The 15543-nt window shown below is 38.4% G+C and overlaps 1 protein-coding gene across 1 annotated transcript in view; it reads right to left on the reverse strand.

Annotated features, from left to right (window-relative positions):
* Nucleotides 1-14442, reverse strand: part of CACUL1 (CDK2 associated cullin domain 1) — a 75688-nt gene extending 61246 nt beyond the window's left edge. The window contains exon 1 of the mRNA XM_031955939.1: nt 13734-14442. Coding sequence (XP_031811799.1) covers nt 13734-14100 — 367 coding nt within the window. The 5' untranslated portion in view covers nt 14101-14442. The remainder of the gene's footprint in view (nt 1-13733) is intronic.
* Nucleotides 14443-15543: the final 1101 nt, after the last annotated feature.

Here is a 15543-nt window from a genome sequence, read left to right on the forward strand (position 1 = left end):
ACCCGATTTGCCAAAAAATAAAAATAAAAATAAACATTTCAACAGAAAAGAAAAATTGCCCAGTTAATGACTTAAACCAGCCATCAATTTACAGTTTGACAAGAATTAACGGCTTGAAAATTAAACATTTCATCTTTGACAATGAAAGTATTTGGCAAATTCAGCTGATACTACCAGTTTTTCTTACTCTTTTTCCTAAAACTTCAGTACCATTAAAATATTCTCAAACTCTAGTGCATAATCCACTCATTTCCACTAAGAATACACCTACAGTATACTTTAATCAAATACCCCAGAATGAACCCAATCTGAGTAGGACTGTGAGACTAAGTGCTTGAAGGGGCAGGTAGATGGCACAGTGGATAGAGCATTCAGGATTCAGGAGGACCAGAGTTCAAATCCGACCTCAAACACTTAATACTTACTAGCTATGTGATCCTGGCAAAATCACTTAACCTCAATTGCCTCATCGAGGGAGAGAGGAAGAGAGAGAAGAGAGGGGAGAAGAGGGAGAGGGGAAGGGAGCAAGGGAAGGGATAGAGGAGAGAGGGAAGGAGGAAGGGAGAGATGGAGGGGGAAAGAAGAGAGGGAGAGGAGAGAAAGGGAGCGAGAAAGACTGAGACAGACACAGAGACAGACACTAAGTGCTTGTGATAATTTAAAGACACATCTTTAAGACTGTCTGAAGCAACTTGCTGGCCAACACTAATAGAAGGGAAAACTTCAATAAGGAAAGAATAATCCCTCTAGATGTAACAGTTTCACTTAAAGCTCTCATACTTTTCTAAAGTTTTTTTCACACTCTCACACAATTCTAAAAGTGAATCACTATTAGCTCCATTCCAAAGATGAGATGGTCAAGAGGCTAATGTCCAGAATGAAACTATGAAAAGAAGAGGGAGAGCCCACAATCTCCCATTTTATCATCTACCTGAGATTTAATGAGACATAACAAAACCTAAAACTTAAATATGGAAGAGTTTTATTGAGGAAGAATGTAAGGCTTTTAAACTAAGAAGGAATGTAATCAAGTTCCATTATAATAGTACTGACAAGTTTTTCATTATTAATTTGACAAATATGGCATGATTTCAGGGACACTTCCAGAGTTATTTTTAAAAATAAAAGCAGAAAACAAAATTAAAGTGGAGAACTTTAGTGATTATTTCCACAGCTAACAAAAGCTATAAGATACTTAATAGATGACTTGTACTATTAATATTTTTAAAATTTCTTAACAACTAGGAAACCAATTTGGTTGGGCCACATTTTCTTCATCAGCAAAAGGAGAAGGTTTAAACTATGTCTCTTCTGGTTTTAGGTTTGTAATCCTAACAGCTTCCTTCTTAGGAAAACCATCAATATTTATCATTGGGGGTGAGGAGGGATGGGAGATTATCAGAGTAGCAGAACTTAAAAATGGCAAGTATCAGGAACACCTATAGGGAATGAATTAATTGATGAGAACAATACTGCTACCCAAAAGAAAAATACATAGTGAAAAGAAAAAAGAGGTATAATTTATATGATGAGAGAATTAACAGTTTTAAAAATTAAAAGAGACTCTTAGCAGAAGTACAGAGTTGGTGATATGATTTCTGGGACAATTCTCTCAAACCTCTCAAGAATTTTTTGACTTCTGAATCTGGATTAATTATCCAAACCACAACTAAAAATGTTAACCAATGCAGATCCAAGCACAAATTCATAGGGCACTCTACCAGAGACTTCCTTCAAACCATTAACACTTTAGTGTATATATTAACCCAGTTCCAAATAGCCCTAACAATATTACTGGTGCTCAAGAGGAGACAAATTCTTTTTTAAAAAAATCTAAGAGCTATAACTTGATCCCAAAAAAATACAAACATACACACATTTACCTGGTCTGACCTATTTTTGATGCAACTGTGTTGGTTCTTTGTAGTAACTATTCCTTTAGTAAATACCCACAAAACACTCTCTTTAACTTACCAGCCTATAGTTTGTCATTCTCTTATGAAAATTAGGATATTTGCAATCCTCTACTCTCTCAATATTTCCTTAATTCTCCATCATCTTTCAAAGACTGAGTAACCAAAGATGAGATAGGTCCAACAATCCCATCTGCCAACTTTTTAAATACTTGACGATATAGTTCATCTGCATGAACTGAGTTTATAGATATATAGCTGTTCAGTGTTTACATAAGATATAGAGATATAGTTTAACAATAAGGCTAGAGATGTTAAGTACTTACTCAAAATCATAAGTAGTGTCAGAGTTGAGATTTCAACCCAGGTCCTGACCCCAGACCTAGCTTTCTATTATAGTATCAACCCACTCAAATCTGACTCCAGACCTAGCTTTCTATTATAGTATCAACCCACTCAATTCAGCTTAAGCATTTGCTGAACAAGGCAAGGATTACATACTAACTGCTAAAAGATAAAACAAACATGACATTCTCAAAGTGGTCTGGTCAAGATAGAGTACAGAGGAGCCATCACCTCCCTACTTTTCTGTTATACTTCTCTGAATGTAAGTTGAGATCACATTTGCCTTTCTGAGCATCATATCGCAACTCAATGAATTTACGTCTACTAAACTACCCTTCAATCTCAATTGCTATCTATCCATAACTCCCTTATCTTGTATTCATGAAACTGATGTTCCTAAACCCAAGAAAAAAAACTTTATATTAATCCCAATAAAATTTCTTATCAAACTTGGCTTAATATTCTAGCAGAAGTAGCATCATTTTCACAAATGGAGAATGAGGGATAGTAATAATCCATACAGAAGGATACCTGTGGGGCACATATAGACTTCATTTTCAAATGCAATGTTATCTGTTTTATTATATTTTTTTATTTGATTAAATATTTACCAATTACATTTTAATCTAGTTTGAGCTATAGTAAGGAGTATTGCAAGTAGGCATATGTGACACCCCTGTTCTTTTTTAAGTTCCAAATTTATTTTATTTGAAGAAACAGAATATGCAAAAAGAAAAACAAAAAAGCAATACAAAACAAAAAGAAATTAAACAGAAGAGAACATTGTCATATGCCCAGTATTGCCTAGGGAGGAGTCAAAATATACCAACAAATATCAATTTAAGAAAATTAGTATTAGTATTATAGTAGAAGAAATTATATTCATAAGTGTCCGCCTTTTTACTTCATTGTACATTTTTCTTTAGTTCTCGGCTGCATGCCTTGTTTACTTTATCCTTTTTCCCCCACTTTTCATCTCCCCATCACCACCCCCAAGCAGGCTAAGGATTTATTTATATCTACATATGTAGATTAATACATACATACATACACACACACACGTCCCTTTCATTCATCCCCAAGTAAACTACAGTTAAGATATATTTATGTATACATATGTAGATATAATACACACACACATAAATCTTTCTTATCCCTGCTGACTCTTCCATTAAATTCTGCCCCATAACTTGCTTTGCTATATTACTTAACTTCCCTCCACCCAAGGATCTCTTCCTTGTCTTCTTCCCTTACCTTTTGTCTCCCATCGACCTATATTCTTCCTTATTTCTTTATAGATTTTGGAAGGTGCTATACTTGTCATGGTACATAGGTAGTCTATTAAACTCATTCCCATTGTCAGTAGGTGGTCAGCACTACAATGCATACGTCCTTGTCTAATGCCTCTGTCTCTATTCTTCCTCTGCATCTCATTTGTATGACACTACTACTATTTTTACCTTAACTCTGCCCCAATCTTTCTTTTGAGTTTACTCTATTGTTAATATACATTTCCCAAGTTTAAAAAAAATTGTCCACGTTTAAACAGTTTGTCCATGTTGAGTTATCTTAAGATTGCTCTTTGATATTGGCTTTTATGTGTTAACCTTTCTGCTAAGTTCAGGTTTAGTTGATAGTAAACCCTAAAAATCTGCAAGGTCACTGAATGTCCATTTTTCCTCATTCAAAATTATAGATGATGTTGCTGGGCATGATATTTTTGGCCACAAGGCTAATTCTTTTGATTGTCTGTAAATATGATTTCAAGACCTGTGGTCTTTTATTGTAGCTGCTGATAAGTCTTGAACAATTCTAATTGAGACTCCCATGTATTTAAATTTTTTTTCTTGCAAAATTTTCTTTTTTGATCTGGGAATTTCAAAATCTAGCAATAATATTCCTATGTTTTCCACAAAGGATCTCTTTGAGATGGTGATCCGTGGATTTTTTTTTCCTATCTCTACTTTCCCCTCATGTTGGATTATTTCTTGTACAGTACTGTGTCAAGGTTCTCTTTTTGGTCACAACTTTCTGGCAGTCCAATTATTCTAATATTTTCTCTTCCTGATCTGTTCTCCAGATCTTTTTTTTTTAATGAGATGTTTCACATTCTGTTCTATTTTCTCATTCTTTATAATCTGTTTTGTTATTTCTTAGTCTCTTACAGCTTCACTGGCTTCCCCTTGCCCGATTTTAATTTTCAAAGAGTTATTTTCATCTTTGAGACTCTATACCTCCTTTTCTAATTGGTTAACTTTTTTTCCTAATCTTTTTGTTTCTCTTGGATGGTTTTAATTTTTTTCTTAAGTTTTGCCTCAACATATCTTATTTGATTTCTTTTTTGAGTTCTTCTATAAATTCTTTCTGGGCAGGGAGCCATTTCATATTACTCTTTGGGGCAGAAAACTTTTTTTTTTTTTTTTTTACTAAAGTGTGCTCTTCTGAAGATGAATCCCAGTTTCCTATAATGTTTCAATGGTGAAGTTCTTTCTTCTTTGTCCATTTTTTTTTTTTTAAATAAGATGTATTAGTGTAAGCATCTGTAATGGTGGGGTGGGGAAGATGGTGCCTCAAGCTTCCCTTCAGTTCTCCCCTCTGACCAGAACCCTAAACCAATAGCTTTTCCCTCCTACAAGTGCCCACAGCCAGTAGTATCCCAGCCCCGATGCTTCTGCACTCACTTCGTGCTGGTTCCTGTTCACCTGTTCACATGTCTCAAGCAGCACAGCTGGACCTGATGTTCTTGAACAGTAGAGGTTTATTTTGTCTTCAAGGACTCAAACACCGACTGGACATACGGTCCAGGAGGTGAAAGTCTCTGTGGTTCCTGCAGAAGCTCCAGGCACAAGCAGCTAGCCCAGAGGGATCCCCACTGGAGGTTTCCATGGAGCCAGCCCAGAAGTATCTGCACTTCAGACAGGTTAATCCTTGCCCTGGGCTTCTTCAGATCTTGTCTAATATCAGGAGGACCTCAGTTATATTCCAAGTCTTCTTGATTTTTCACTAGTCTATGTTCACCCTGAGACACAAATTTGTTCCATTTGTGGGGGAAATGGGGAAAGCTTGAAATTTACCAACCTACTCCACCATCTTCCCAGAATCCTCCCAACACCTCTGGTTCTAACCTGTCAATATCTTGACTTATGAATGATATTAATTATAATTAAGGTAAGTAAAAAAAATTATTGCAGTCCTACTTTAAACAGGGAGATATCTAGATATTTCAGGTCTCCTTCCCACTATAGCATATTGCTATAGGGTTGTAAGCTACTTCTCTATGTCCTCAAGAATTTGTTTTCCAGATGATCTATAAAATACTCAAATAATACTCTACTTATGCCTTCACTCTTCTTCATTCAAATGATCTGTACCATTCTTTTACTTCTGTTCCCTAGATTTCCATAAATTCTTACATCTCTTTAATGCTACTACCACATTACTATCATGGTTCCTCATTCTAAGGCTCTACATTTAAAAGATCTAATTTGTGTCCCTATATTAATATGTATCTCTAATTACTAACACAATGTATAGGATAAACTTGGAAAGTACCCTATCAATAACTTGACTTATTAAGAAGCAAAAACATGCATTTCTAGCTTTTTCTGTTTAGTCATCTTTCAGATTGTCCAACTTTTCATTAACTCCTTTTTGGGATTTTTGTGGCAAAAATATTAGGGTGGTTTGACATTTCCTTCTCTCCATGGTATTTTACAGATGAGAAAACTGAGGCAAAAGGGTTAAGTGATTTGCCAAGAGATGCATAGCTAGTGTTTGAAGCTGTATCTGAACTCGTCTTTCTTACTCCAGACTAGGCACTGTATCCACTGTGCCACCAAATAAGTCACTTTCACAGCACATGTTTGTTGAATATCATGCTAAGAATCTTGACAAAAATAACTAAGTTGCTTAGTAAAAAATATTATTTCTACTAGATCAATTAACAAACATTTATTAAGTGTCCACAAAAGACTGTGCTAGACATGGGATATGAATACAAATAAATAATCCCAACTCTCAAGGAGCTTATATTAATCAGATATTTATATAACATGAAAAGTATGGTTTGTTTCTAGTATATTATTGTTAGATGACATTACACTTATTACTAAAATGATTCAAACCTGAACAGTAAGCATTTACAATAATAAATTTGGAAGTGGGTTGAGTTGGTTAAAATATATTTGGTATTTTATGAGGTTTTAGAAATACCAGATTGCTAGTAATTAGGTAACGATTAAAATATAATGTATTCCAACATAAATAAAAGCATTCTCAACTCCCATGCAACTTCAGCAACCAATGCCAAATTAAATGTTTATATATTAAACAGTCTGAAGCATACCCACATTAAGTTGATGCCATTCAGACTAAAGTAGCCAACTTCCTGCCTGATAAATCAAGTTACATGGGGAAACAATGAGGACCCATAATATCTTTTGAAATTGCCTACATTTTCACCATTTATCAGCTTTTAATTTTAAAAGATTCAAAATGATTAAGCAACTTTAGTACAGATGAATACTAAACTCGGAAATCATAGAAAGCTTTATTTCAGACTTGATTTTAACTATGGTATAAATGAATAAATGGCAATGAGTCAACTACCAATCTACTCAATCTCAGCAAATCCTCAAAGCCAGCCAGTGGTCACTGCTAAATATTCCATGAAAAACTAATGTCATAAATCCAAATTTTAATCTTTGAAATCTTTCAAGTGTTATCAACATGTCTCATCAAGCAATGCCTAGACAAGTCTAAACAATCTGAAATGGAACTTCAAGTAAGAGTTGCAAAATCATGCTTTCTTCCTTCATGGCAAATGAAAAAGGAAAAAAAAAAAAAAAAAAAAAAGGAACAGGGCATCTGTAAGCTAATTTTAACTGTTTTGGCTCAGGCAGTATCATTTCAACCTTTAGTCATATGTTTTAGACTTGCATTTCCCTCTCTTAAAAAAAATAAATAAATAAATAAAGTAGCCATAATTTTCAAGTCACCTTAAATACACAAAAGGGTATGATCCTTTTAATCAGATTAGACTCCAAGATAAATTAATACTAGTCCCTAATAGTAAACAGGCTCATCCTGCAGTCACTGTCACAAATGGGAAAACTATCCAGCTCAATTCTATTCACCTCTAACAACAAGGCACAGGAAGCTGAACTGGACTAGGTTCTGAGATTCCTTCCAGCTCTAAATCTCTGAAACTTTAATAATATACCAGGGAGGAAAAAAATGTTTTGTTTCTGCCTTGGCTTTTCTGATCTCAAGAAAAACCTCAACTTCTCTCTATCTTCGCTTTCTCAATTATAAATAAAATCCCAACAGGCTGGACATTTCAGATCTCTCATATAAGGGAGAAAAACCCACTTAGACAAAATGAAAGAGTATATGTTAAAGACTTGAAGGAAATAAGACCGCCTACATGACTCAGCAACAAATTCAGAATTGTTAAGGCAAAAAAATAAATAATATAGGTTCATGAGCTTAAATTCAGAGGCCATTAGAAACAATCATGACTAGACAGTGAACAAGTTCCTCACTCCAATATGTTTTGTACTACTCTAGTCTGCCTTCTTAAGCAAGGTAGGATATTAAGAATAATGTTTCAGGAAGTTATGTAGAGGATAGAGATAATGGAAGCTGGGTAGGATAACAAGGAAAAATGAAAATTAGAGTAGATAACATCTAAGGCCTTTTCCTAGAGTCTGGTGTGGTAGCACTGAGAAAAGGAAGGGTTAAATTTGATATGTTCCAAAAGGAAGAAAGTCAAGTCCTATAAGACATGTTGGAAAAAAAAAAAGGAGGGGAGGAAAGAGAATAATCAATCAGAAGGCAGCAGAGTACAGGAAAGTGTTAGATTTGAAATAAACTAAAATGAGTTGTCATTGAAGTTCCATTCCTTACTGTATGACTCTAAACAATTCACCTTACTTCCCTACAATTAAGTTTTTTCTCTCTGAAAGCATAAAAGACTTGGACTATTATGGTCCCTGGCTAGATCTAAATTCATGATCCTGTACCTCCAAGATTTCTAACCTGGAAGACTAAAGAAATGTTAACTGACCACTGGAATACCTAAGAACTAGCTAAGGAGAGAAACAATTTGAAAAAACAAATTCTGTTTTGTTTCTAGGTTTACCCAAATCTCAAACTCTTCAAGTAAATTATGTTCCAGGTTGCTGAAAACATTGAATGGGAGTGCAGATGAGGGAATAGGAGATATAAATTTAGGAAATATCTACAGAAAATAAAAGGCTATTAAATTAAAAAAATTAAAAAAAAAAAAAAAAGGAAATATCTACAGAGAAAAAAAAAAAATACCGATAATGGAGAAACAAGAATATGCTCTATAGCTGTAATTAAACAATTCTCTCTCCCAACTTTAATATAATTAGGTAAGGTTTTTATAGATAATGGCTAGAGGGCTTCACAAAAGTAATAAAAGACAGAATATAACATATCTTCTGGACTCTAAGCCCACCACTTTCCCTGATACCAAATTGCTTCTCATGAGCATCTCTCAGGGTACTTTTCTCAGGCCTGTTTTCTTGACCTCTCTGACAACAGCTAGCCAACCCACTCCACTTTGAAACTTTCTTCTCACTTGATTTCTGGGGTTTGATGTTTGCTTGGTTCTCCTATTTTTCCCCCCAAACACTATAGAATTTCAAGGAATAGATTAGTCAATACTATCTGTTGCCACAGAGAAGTCATGGGGAATGAAAAATAAGAAATGTCCACTAGATTTATGAATAAGAAAATGAGTTACAAATAATATTTTTAGAGAAAATAAAAATCAGTGGAGTAAATCTACTTCAATATATGTAAAAGAATAATAGTTGTATTTATGATTTATGGAAAGTTTTTGGTATGGAACTTGAAGAAAGTTTCTTCACTTCAATACTTTGAATATTTTCTTGCTCCAACATATTCAAGGCACAAAGGTTAAAAGATTTTAGCCTAGATCTCGTCAAATTTATCATATAGTCAGAAACAAACATTGAAATTGATGTTTTAAATTATGTCTTTATCTACATTATTTCAGTTTCTTTCTGAGAATGAAAAAATAAGTTCTTTGACATTTATAACAAGATGAGATTCACAGATGAATCTAAGAGTATGCCAAGTAAAAGGGGAAACAAAATCATTTTTGTCTGTTTTCTGCATATTAAAAAAAAGTCCCATTTATTGTTCTTGCTTTTTTGCCAAGTTGTAAACCAAATCAAGGCAGATATGTTGATAAATCCCAAGGAAACAACAACAGTTAGAAAAGTAGGTTAAGAAAGACTATTCTAAGAGGTTTCTTTGTTTTTGCTTTTTTTTTTTTAAATTTGGTAGCAGTATTAAATATAAACATTCTGGACAAGGCAAAATCCTTGAGTTTAACCTAAAGACACAGTGCAATCAAAATGTTTCATAAGATGAAATGAAATTTTAAAGTTTGGCATAAATATAATTATAGACATATCTCCTCTTCAAATTCCTTTATTCTTCTCCATTTCCGTCCCACCCCTACCCCCCACCCCGCAACAAACGAAGATAAAAGCAATGCACTTATATGAGCTCTGGGTCCAAATTTAACTGCTACTTAGTGATTCTGGGAGAGTATCTCTTGCAGGGGGTCCTCAAATTTTTTAAATAGGGGGCCAGTTCACTGTCCCTCAGACAGTTGGAGGGCCGGACTATAGTAAAAACAAAAATTTTGTTTTGTGGGCCTTTACATAAAGAAACTTCATAGCCCTGGATGAGGGGGATAATCGTCCTCAGTTGCTACATCTGGCCCCTGAGAGGTAGTTTGAGGACCCCTGTAGGGCCTTAATTTCATCTGTAATATACAGGGGGGCTAGACAACATTTACAAGGTTTTTTTCCATAGGTAAAATGTAATCTACATTCAGAAATGGTCTGTAATTATACTAACTACTTGAAAGGACTCAATAGACTATCCATACTCCAATCAACTTTTCAGAAGACAAAACACACTAGAAATTGCATTGCAAACATGCTCTTGTTCAGTCTTTTTCTTCATTGTTTCAGTCCTAACTTAGGTATAGGTGTTTTCTGCCAAAGAGAAGTCTTGGAATTTGAGAAAGTTTCACCAAGTGTTTTTAAGAATAGAAAACTGCCTAGGATAAGTAGTCTGCCTCTTTCTACAGCTGGCAAGATTATCATCTGTTTACCTGCTGGGAGCAAGATGGTAAGGGGGAGAAAGATACTGAACACTGTTTTTACATGTATTTGGAAAATTAAAAAAATATTGAAAATTTTAAAATATATATTTCAATAATATATGTTCCTTTGGAACAGTTACTATACAACACAACTGTGCACTTCTAAAATTACCAACATGGCTCTTTAAGCTGCAGTGCAGTAATGTGAAGTGAACACAATCTCTATGTGGTAATTACGCAAAAGCACAAAGACTATCAAGACCTCCACTACAGACAAAGGTTCAATTTAAGAACATACTTGGCAAAAATAATAATAAGCCAAAAGTTTACTCATCATTTGAATTGCTAGAGATTTTATACTTGAACTATATAATAACTTCTTATTTTTCGTGTTATCAATTTAGAAGTGGCAGTACAGTTAAGTTGGTGGGAAAAAAAGATGGCAATACATCATCAGGCCGAGTCAGGCAGAAATAGCTTCAAATCCTACTGGATAGGCTTAGGCCAGTTCACAAACCCTCAGTGCCCCCAGGCAACTTAAGGCTAGAAGGTGCGGAGAAAGTGCTTATTTACATTGGTACAGGGAGTTTTCTGCTATGAAATCACAGGTCTTGTCCAAGAGTCTCATGCTCTACTGACTGAGCTAGCCGGGCTAAAATTAAATAGAAATTAAACTAGACTTGAACTAAGTCCTGGCTCTGCCATTTAAAAGTTGTACAGACTTGGAAAAGTTATCTCAACTCAAATATGTTTCAGGTAAAAAATAGAAGAAAAAATAAAAATAATGGTACTCACTATTTCTTGAGACTATGGTAAGAATACATACTTTCAAGTGCTTCGCAACTATAAAGAGCTCTATAGAAACAATTAGTGACAAATCTTTGAAGAGTAAATTTGGAACATGAACTTGAACAAGTTCTCTAAGATGTAAGATTAACTATATTATCTACTGGAGTATGAAATGAAATATCTTTATATACCCAAATTCCACTGCAAAATAATTGATGTTATCTACAAAATTGAGTCTGGAAACTTAGGATCTTAATGAGTTCTCTGTAGCTAAAGTCGATCCTTTCATCTCAGAACACAATCAAGGAAAAAAGAAATCAGACCATTTTTTGGTCAATTTTTACAGTCATGCTTGAAGGGACAATGTAGCAGAAACTCTACCTGCCCTAAAGTAAAACTAAACAGACAAAAAGTGAATGAAATTTATACTGTAGGTTGACAAACCTCAAAAGTCAAAAATTCACCTAAACCAGAGAAGCAACATATGAAAATCTTTGATGTTAAATATACAAGGCTGAAAGCAGTCAAGCTAGCAATCTATCATCTAAATATTTAGGTTTCAATAATATGCCAAATGTTGGAGTGAAAGGGAGTAGGAATGGTTATGTGGTTAAGAAATGGTTAAGGAATTTTTCAAGAAAAACCGCCCATTTTCAGACCAGCAGATAGAAGCCAACATAAGCTATAGGTCAAGGTGGGTCCATAGAGTTTAAAGATAGAGAACTTCTGCAAACAGTACATCTAGCTTTTTCAGGCAGGTTCATTATTGTCACCTCAGAGAAGGGTTTTTAACTTGGTGACATGGATCTCTATGGAAGTCCGGTGAAAACATGCATAATCTTCTTAAATATACTCTTTTTTAAATGTATAAAATAAAATATAGAGAATTATTAAGGAGACCAATTATATTGAAATATGGCTACCAAATTGGGGATGGGGAGTTTATAGTCCCCAAGTTAATAATTTTTGTACTTAGTTGGCATAGGATACCAATAATGTCTTGGAACAGAGACTTTTTTCAAACAACCTTTTTCAAATCTGTCTTTTTCAAAAGGATATTTATTGTGGCATAGCTCCAATGGACTAAGCATGCAGAAAATAGTTTAGAGCAAAGTATCTATAATACCTATATATAAGAACAGCCAGCACACAAACCTGCCATCTATCAATCAGAAATGAAATTCAATCTTAGCAAGGGTTTTAAGCAACGTGTGAGACAAACAGAAGGAAAGAGGAGTCCATTAAGGTCTGTATGCATTAATCGGCTTCTTTGTAAACAGATCAACTCCCCCTACAAAATAATATGAAGAAAGCTTATTCAGGACAATAACAAATAAACCCAAATATTTTCCTTGAATTTTGATCAAATTATTTTCAAACATCTTTTAATTAGAAAAAAATGTAATGGAATCAAAAACATTCCAACTTAAATGTTTCTCATATTAATAACTGTAAATATTAAACATCAAATGAAGCTTTTCTTAGTTCTTATACAAGTCATCTGTCCAATCTTCCAAGCAGAAGTGATGACCTGGACCTTAATAACAATTCAAGGATAAACTTCTTATGTACCATCCTTTTCCACCACACCCACGCAATGGAAAGCCAAATTAGGTATCAACATTATCTTCAAGTGAAAAGGAGCAATATGATACATGATCCTCTAATAAAAATGTGTATAATGCTATAATTAGATACTTTAATTCACCCTGATATTTGCTCTGCACAGCAAATTGGGCAATTACTAGTATAGCTTGACAAAATTAATTAGTAACTCAACACGTAATCTCAAAGTTGCTTTATCAGAGCCTAGTGAAAACAAACTCCTTATAATAACAGGGGGAAAAAAAAGGCAAAAAATCACATAAATAACCTCGCTTTGACTGAAGTCTTTGACTTAGAAAATCACTCAAGAGAAGTTTTTTCAACACTAAGAATCAAGTTGCTATTTCAACAATTTTAAAAATAAGTTGCATAGCATCTTAGTTCAGGATGAAAAGACAGGTTTTTCTAAACCGAAATGGGCTCACAGGGCTGGCCCAGATCACCCATCTGTCAGAAAGTTGTACACCCAGTAACAAACTTCCAACGGGAACAGGTGCCGGAGAAAGTTCCTTTCAGGAAGGTGCCCTTTGAAACGGGGACTAAGACTTCTCCCTCGCAGGGCGCTATCGCGGCTTCCCCGGAGTCCCAAGCCCGGAATAAGCCGCCAGAGGCAGAGCCCCGGGCCCCCGGACCCGCACAGGGCGGCACGTTTCGAAAGCGAGGCTCCGGGGCGCCGCCACCGCCGGCCCTCCTCCCCCACCCCAGCACCAGAGGAGGGCCGGCCCTGCCCATTCCCCCCTCCCCGGCGGGGGTGGAACCCTAAGGGGGAGCCAAGGGGAGCCCCGGGAGGCGTAGCGGCCCCCCAAGGCGGCCGGCTGCCGGGGCACTAGCGCGCCCGGAGGCGGCAGGAGGGGAGGGGGATCCGCGGGACAAAGACCAGAGGAAGCCGGGGGTCGGAGAGGACTCACGGAACTTGGAGGTGGAGGTGTTGATGTTGATGGTGGCGCTGGGGGTGGGGGCAGTGGCCACCTTGGCCGCGGCCGCGTCGCAGCTCTTCATCATCATCATCGTCACCCCGTTGGCCTCGGGCGGCGGCCCCAACCCTTCCTTGGGGCCCTTCCTCTCGGTGGCGGCCGCTGCCACGGCTAGCAGCTGCACTCCCGGCGGCTCCCGGGGCGAAGGGGAGGAAGAGGCGGGGGGCGGCGGTTGGGGCGGCGGTTGCTGCCGGTAACCGTCCATGGCGGCCTCCCAGTTGTTGTGGTTCTGGTCGTCCATCATCGCCTCGTAGCCGCCGCCGCCGCCGCCGCCCTCCTCCTCCTCCATGCTCTCCTCCATGCCTCCGGCCCCGGAGTGCCGCGCAGGACCCCCCTGCTGCCGATGCACACCCTCACACCCTCAGCGCCCGCCGCGCTCCCCTCGGCCCCTTTCCCCGCCTCCCGCGACACCTGCCGCTTAACCCAGGGGCCGGGGGCACCGCCGCCGCATGGCAGCGCTCACATCTCCGGGGACTGCGGAGGGGCTGCGGGAGAAAGGAGAGCGAGGACGAGAGAAGGGCCGAAGAGGGGAGGGGAGGCGGAGGAGGGTCGGGGAGACCGGCGCTGGCTGCCGGTGGGCGCTCCCGAGCTCTCCTCAGGAACAGCCGAGTCGTAAAGCTGCCGAGCGCCGCTCACGACATTTTGCAGCAGCTCCCGCCGGGCAGTGAAAACGGACCGAGGGGAAAGCAAAAGAAGGAAGGGAGGAGGGGACCTGTCCCGGCAGAACACGTGGTGCGGGCGGAAGGGAAAAGAGGAAGAGATGGCGAGAGGGGCGGGGCCTCCATCGTCAGTTTCCCCCCCGCGGGGTGCTATTGGCAGGAGGATTGCCAGGGACGCTGCTAAGAGATCACGTGTTGGGGGGAAGGGTGTAGTGTTGATTCAGCGAAGTTCTGACTTTCAATGGCGCGACCAATGAGGAGCTCTGTAACAGGTGACGGAAGAAGCGAACTGCGCTTGCGCAATTCTTGGGCCGGAGATGGCTGTAGAAAGGAGGTGGGCTTGATAGTTTCTGGCCTCCCTCGCACCGCCCCCACCGTGGTTGCCAGGACAACGCGGCACCTGTCCAACTCACCCCCCTGGAGAGGCCCAGGTAATCAAAGAGCCTTCCTCTTCGCTCCACCTCCCCGTGCGGACTGCGAACCGCCCATCCTGTGCCGTCCTTCCTCGTGCCTTTCCAGAAACCCGCGTGCGAAGCGTTTTACTATTTTATGTAACGAGAGAGTTGTCCTGCTGTGGTCGTCCTCTCCCTGGTTGCAAGGACAGCGCCGATAACGGGACTTTATAAATTACCGTTACATTATGGAAATGTGCTGTCGGCATCTTCCCCAGAAGCCGTAACCTTTTCCTTAGGCTGCCGAGGATTGGCGATAGGGTTGCGCCCAGTTCTAGAGCGGGAAGAGACTGTAAATCCGTTAGAGTCTAGTCCAACGCCCGCATTTTAAAAAGGAGATGTCCTACTTCTCCAAAAACTGCGACTTGAGGTCAAAGGCGTGAACATTTATCCAAAAGATTACTGTAAACTCTTAGGGGGGATGCGTATGGGAATTGCCATTAGTCATGGAAATGCAAATTCAGACAGTGCTGAGGTTTCACCCCATACCGTGAAAACGGGCCAGGACAGCCAAGAAGTTAAAACGAGTCCGTGTTAGAGGAGGGGCTGTGAAAGACGGGCACAGCTAACTGTATGTTCACTGTACCGGGGAATATGAATTTTATCCGACCCAATTCGGAATTATGCAACAAC

This window comes from Sarcophilus harrisii, chromosome 2 (genome assembly GCF_902635505.1).
Source record: "Sarcophilus harrisii chromosome 2, mSarHar1.11, whole genome shotgun sequence".
NCBI lineage: Eukaryota > Metazoa > Chordata > Mammalia > Dasyuromorphia > Dasyuridae > Sarcophilus > Sarcophilus harrisii.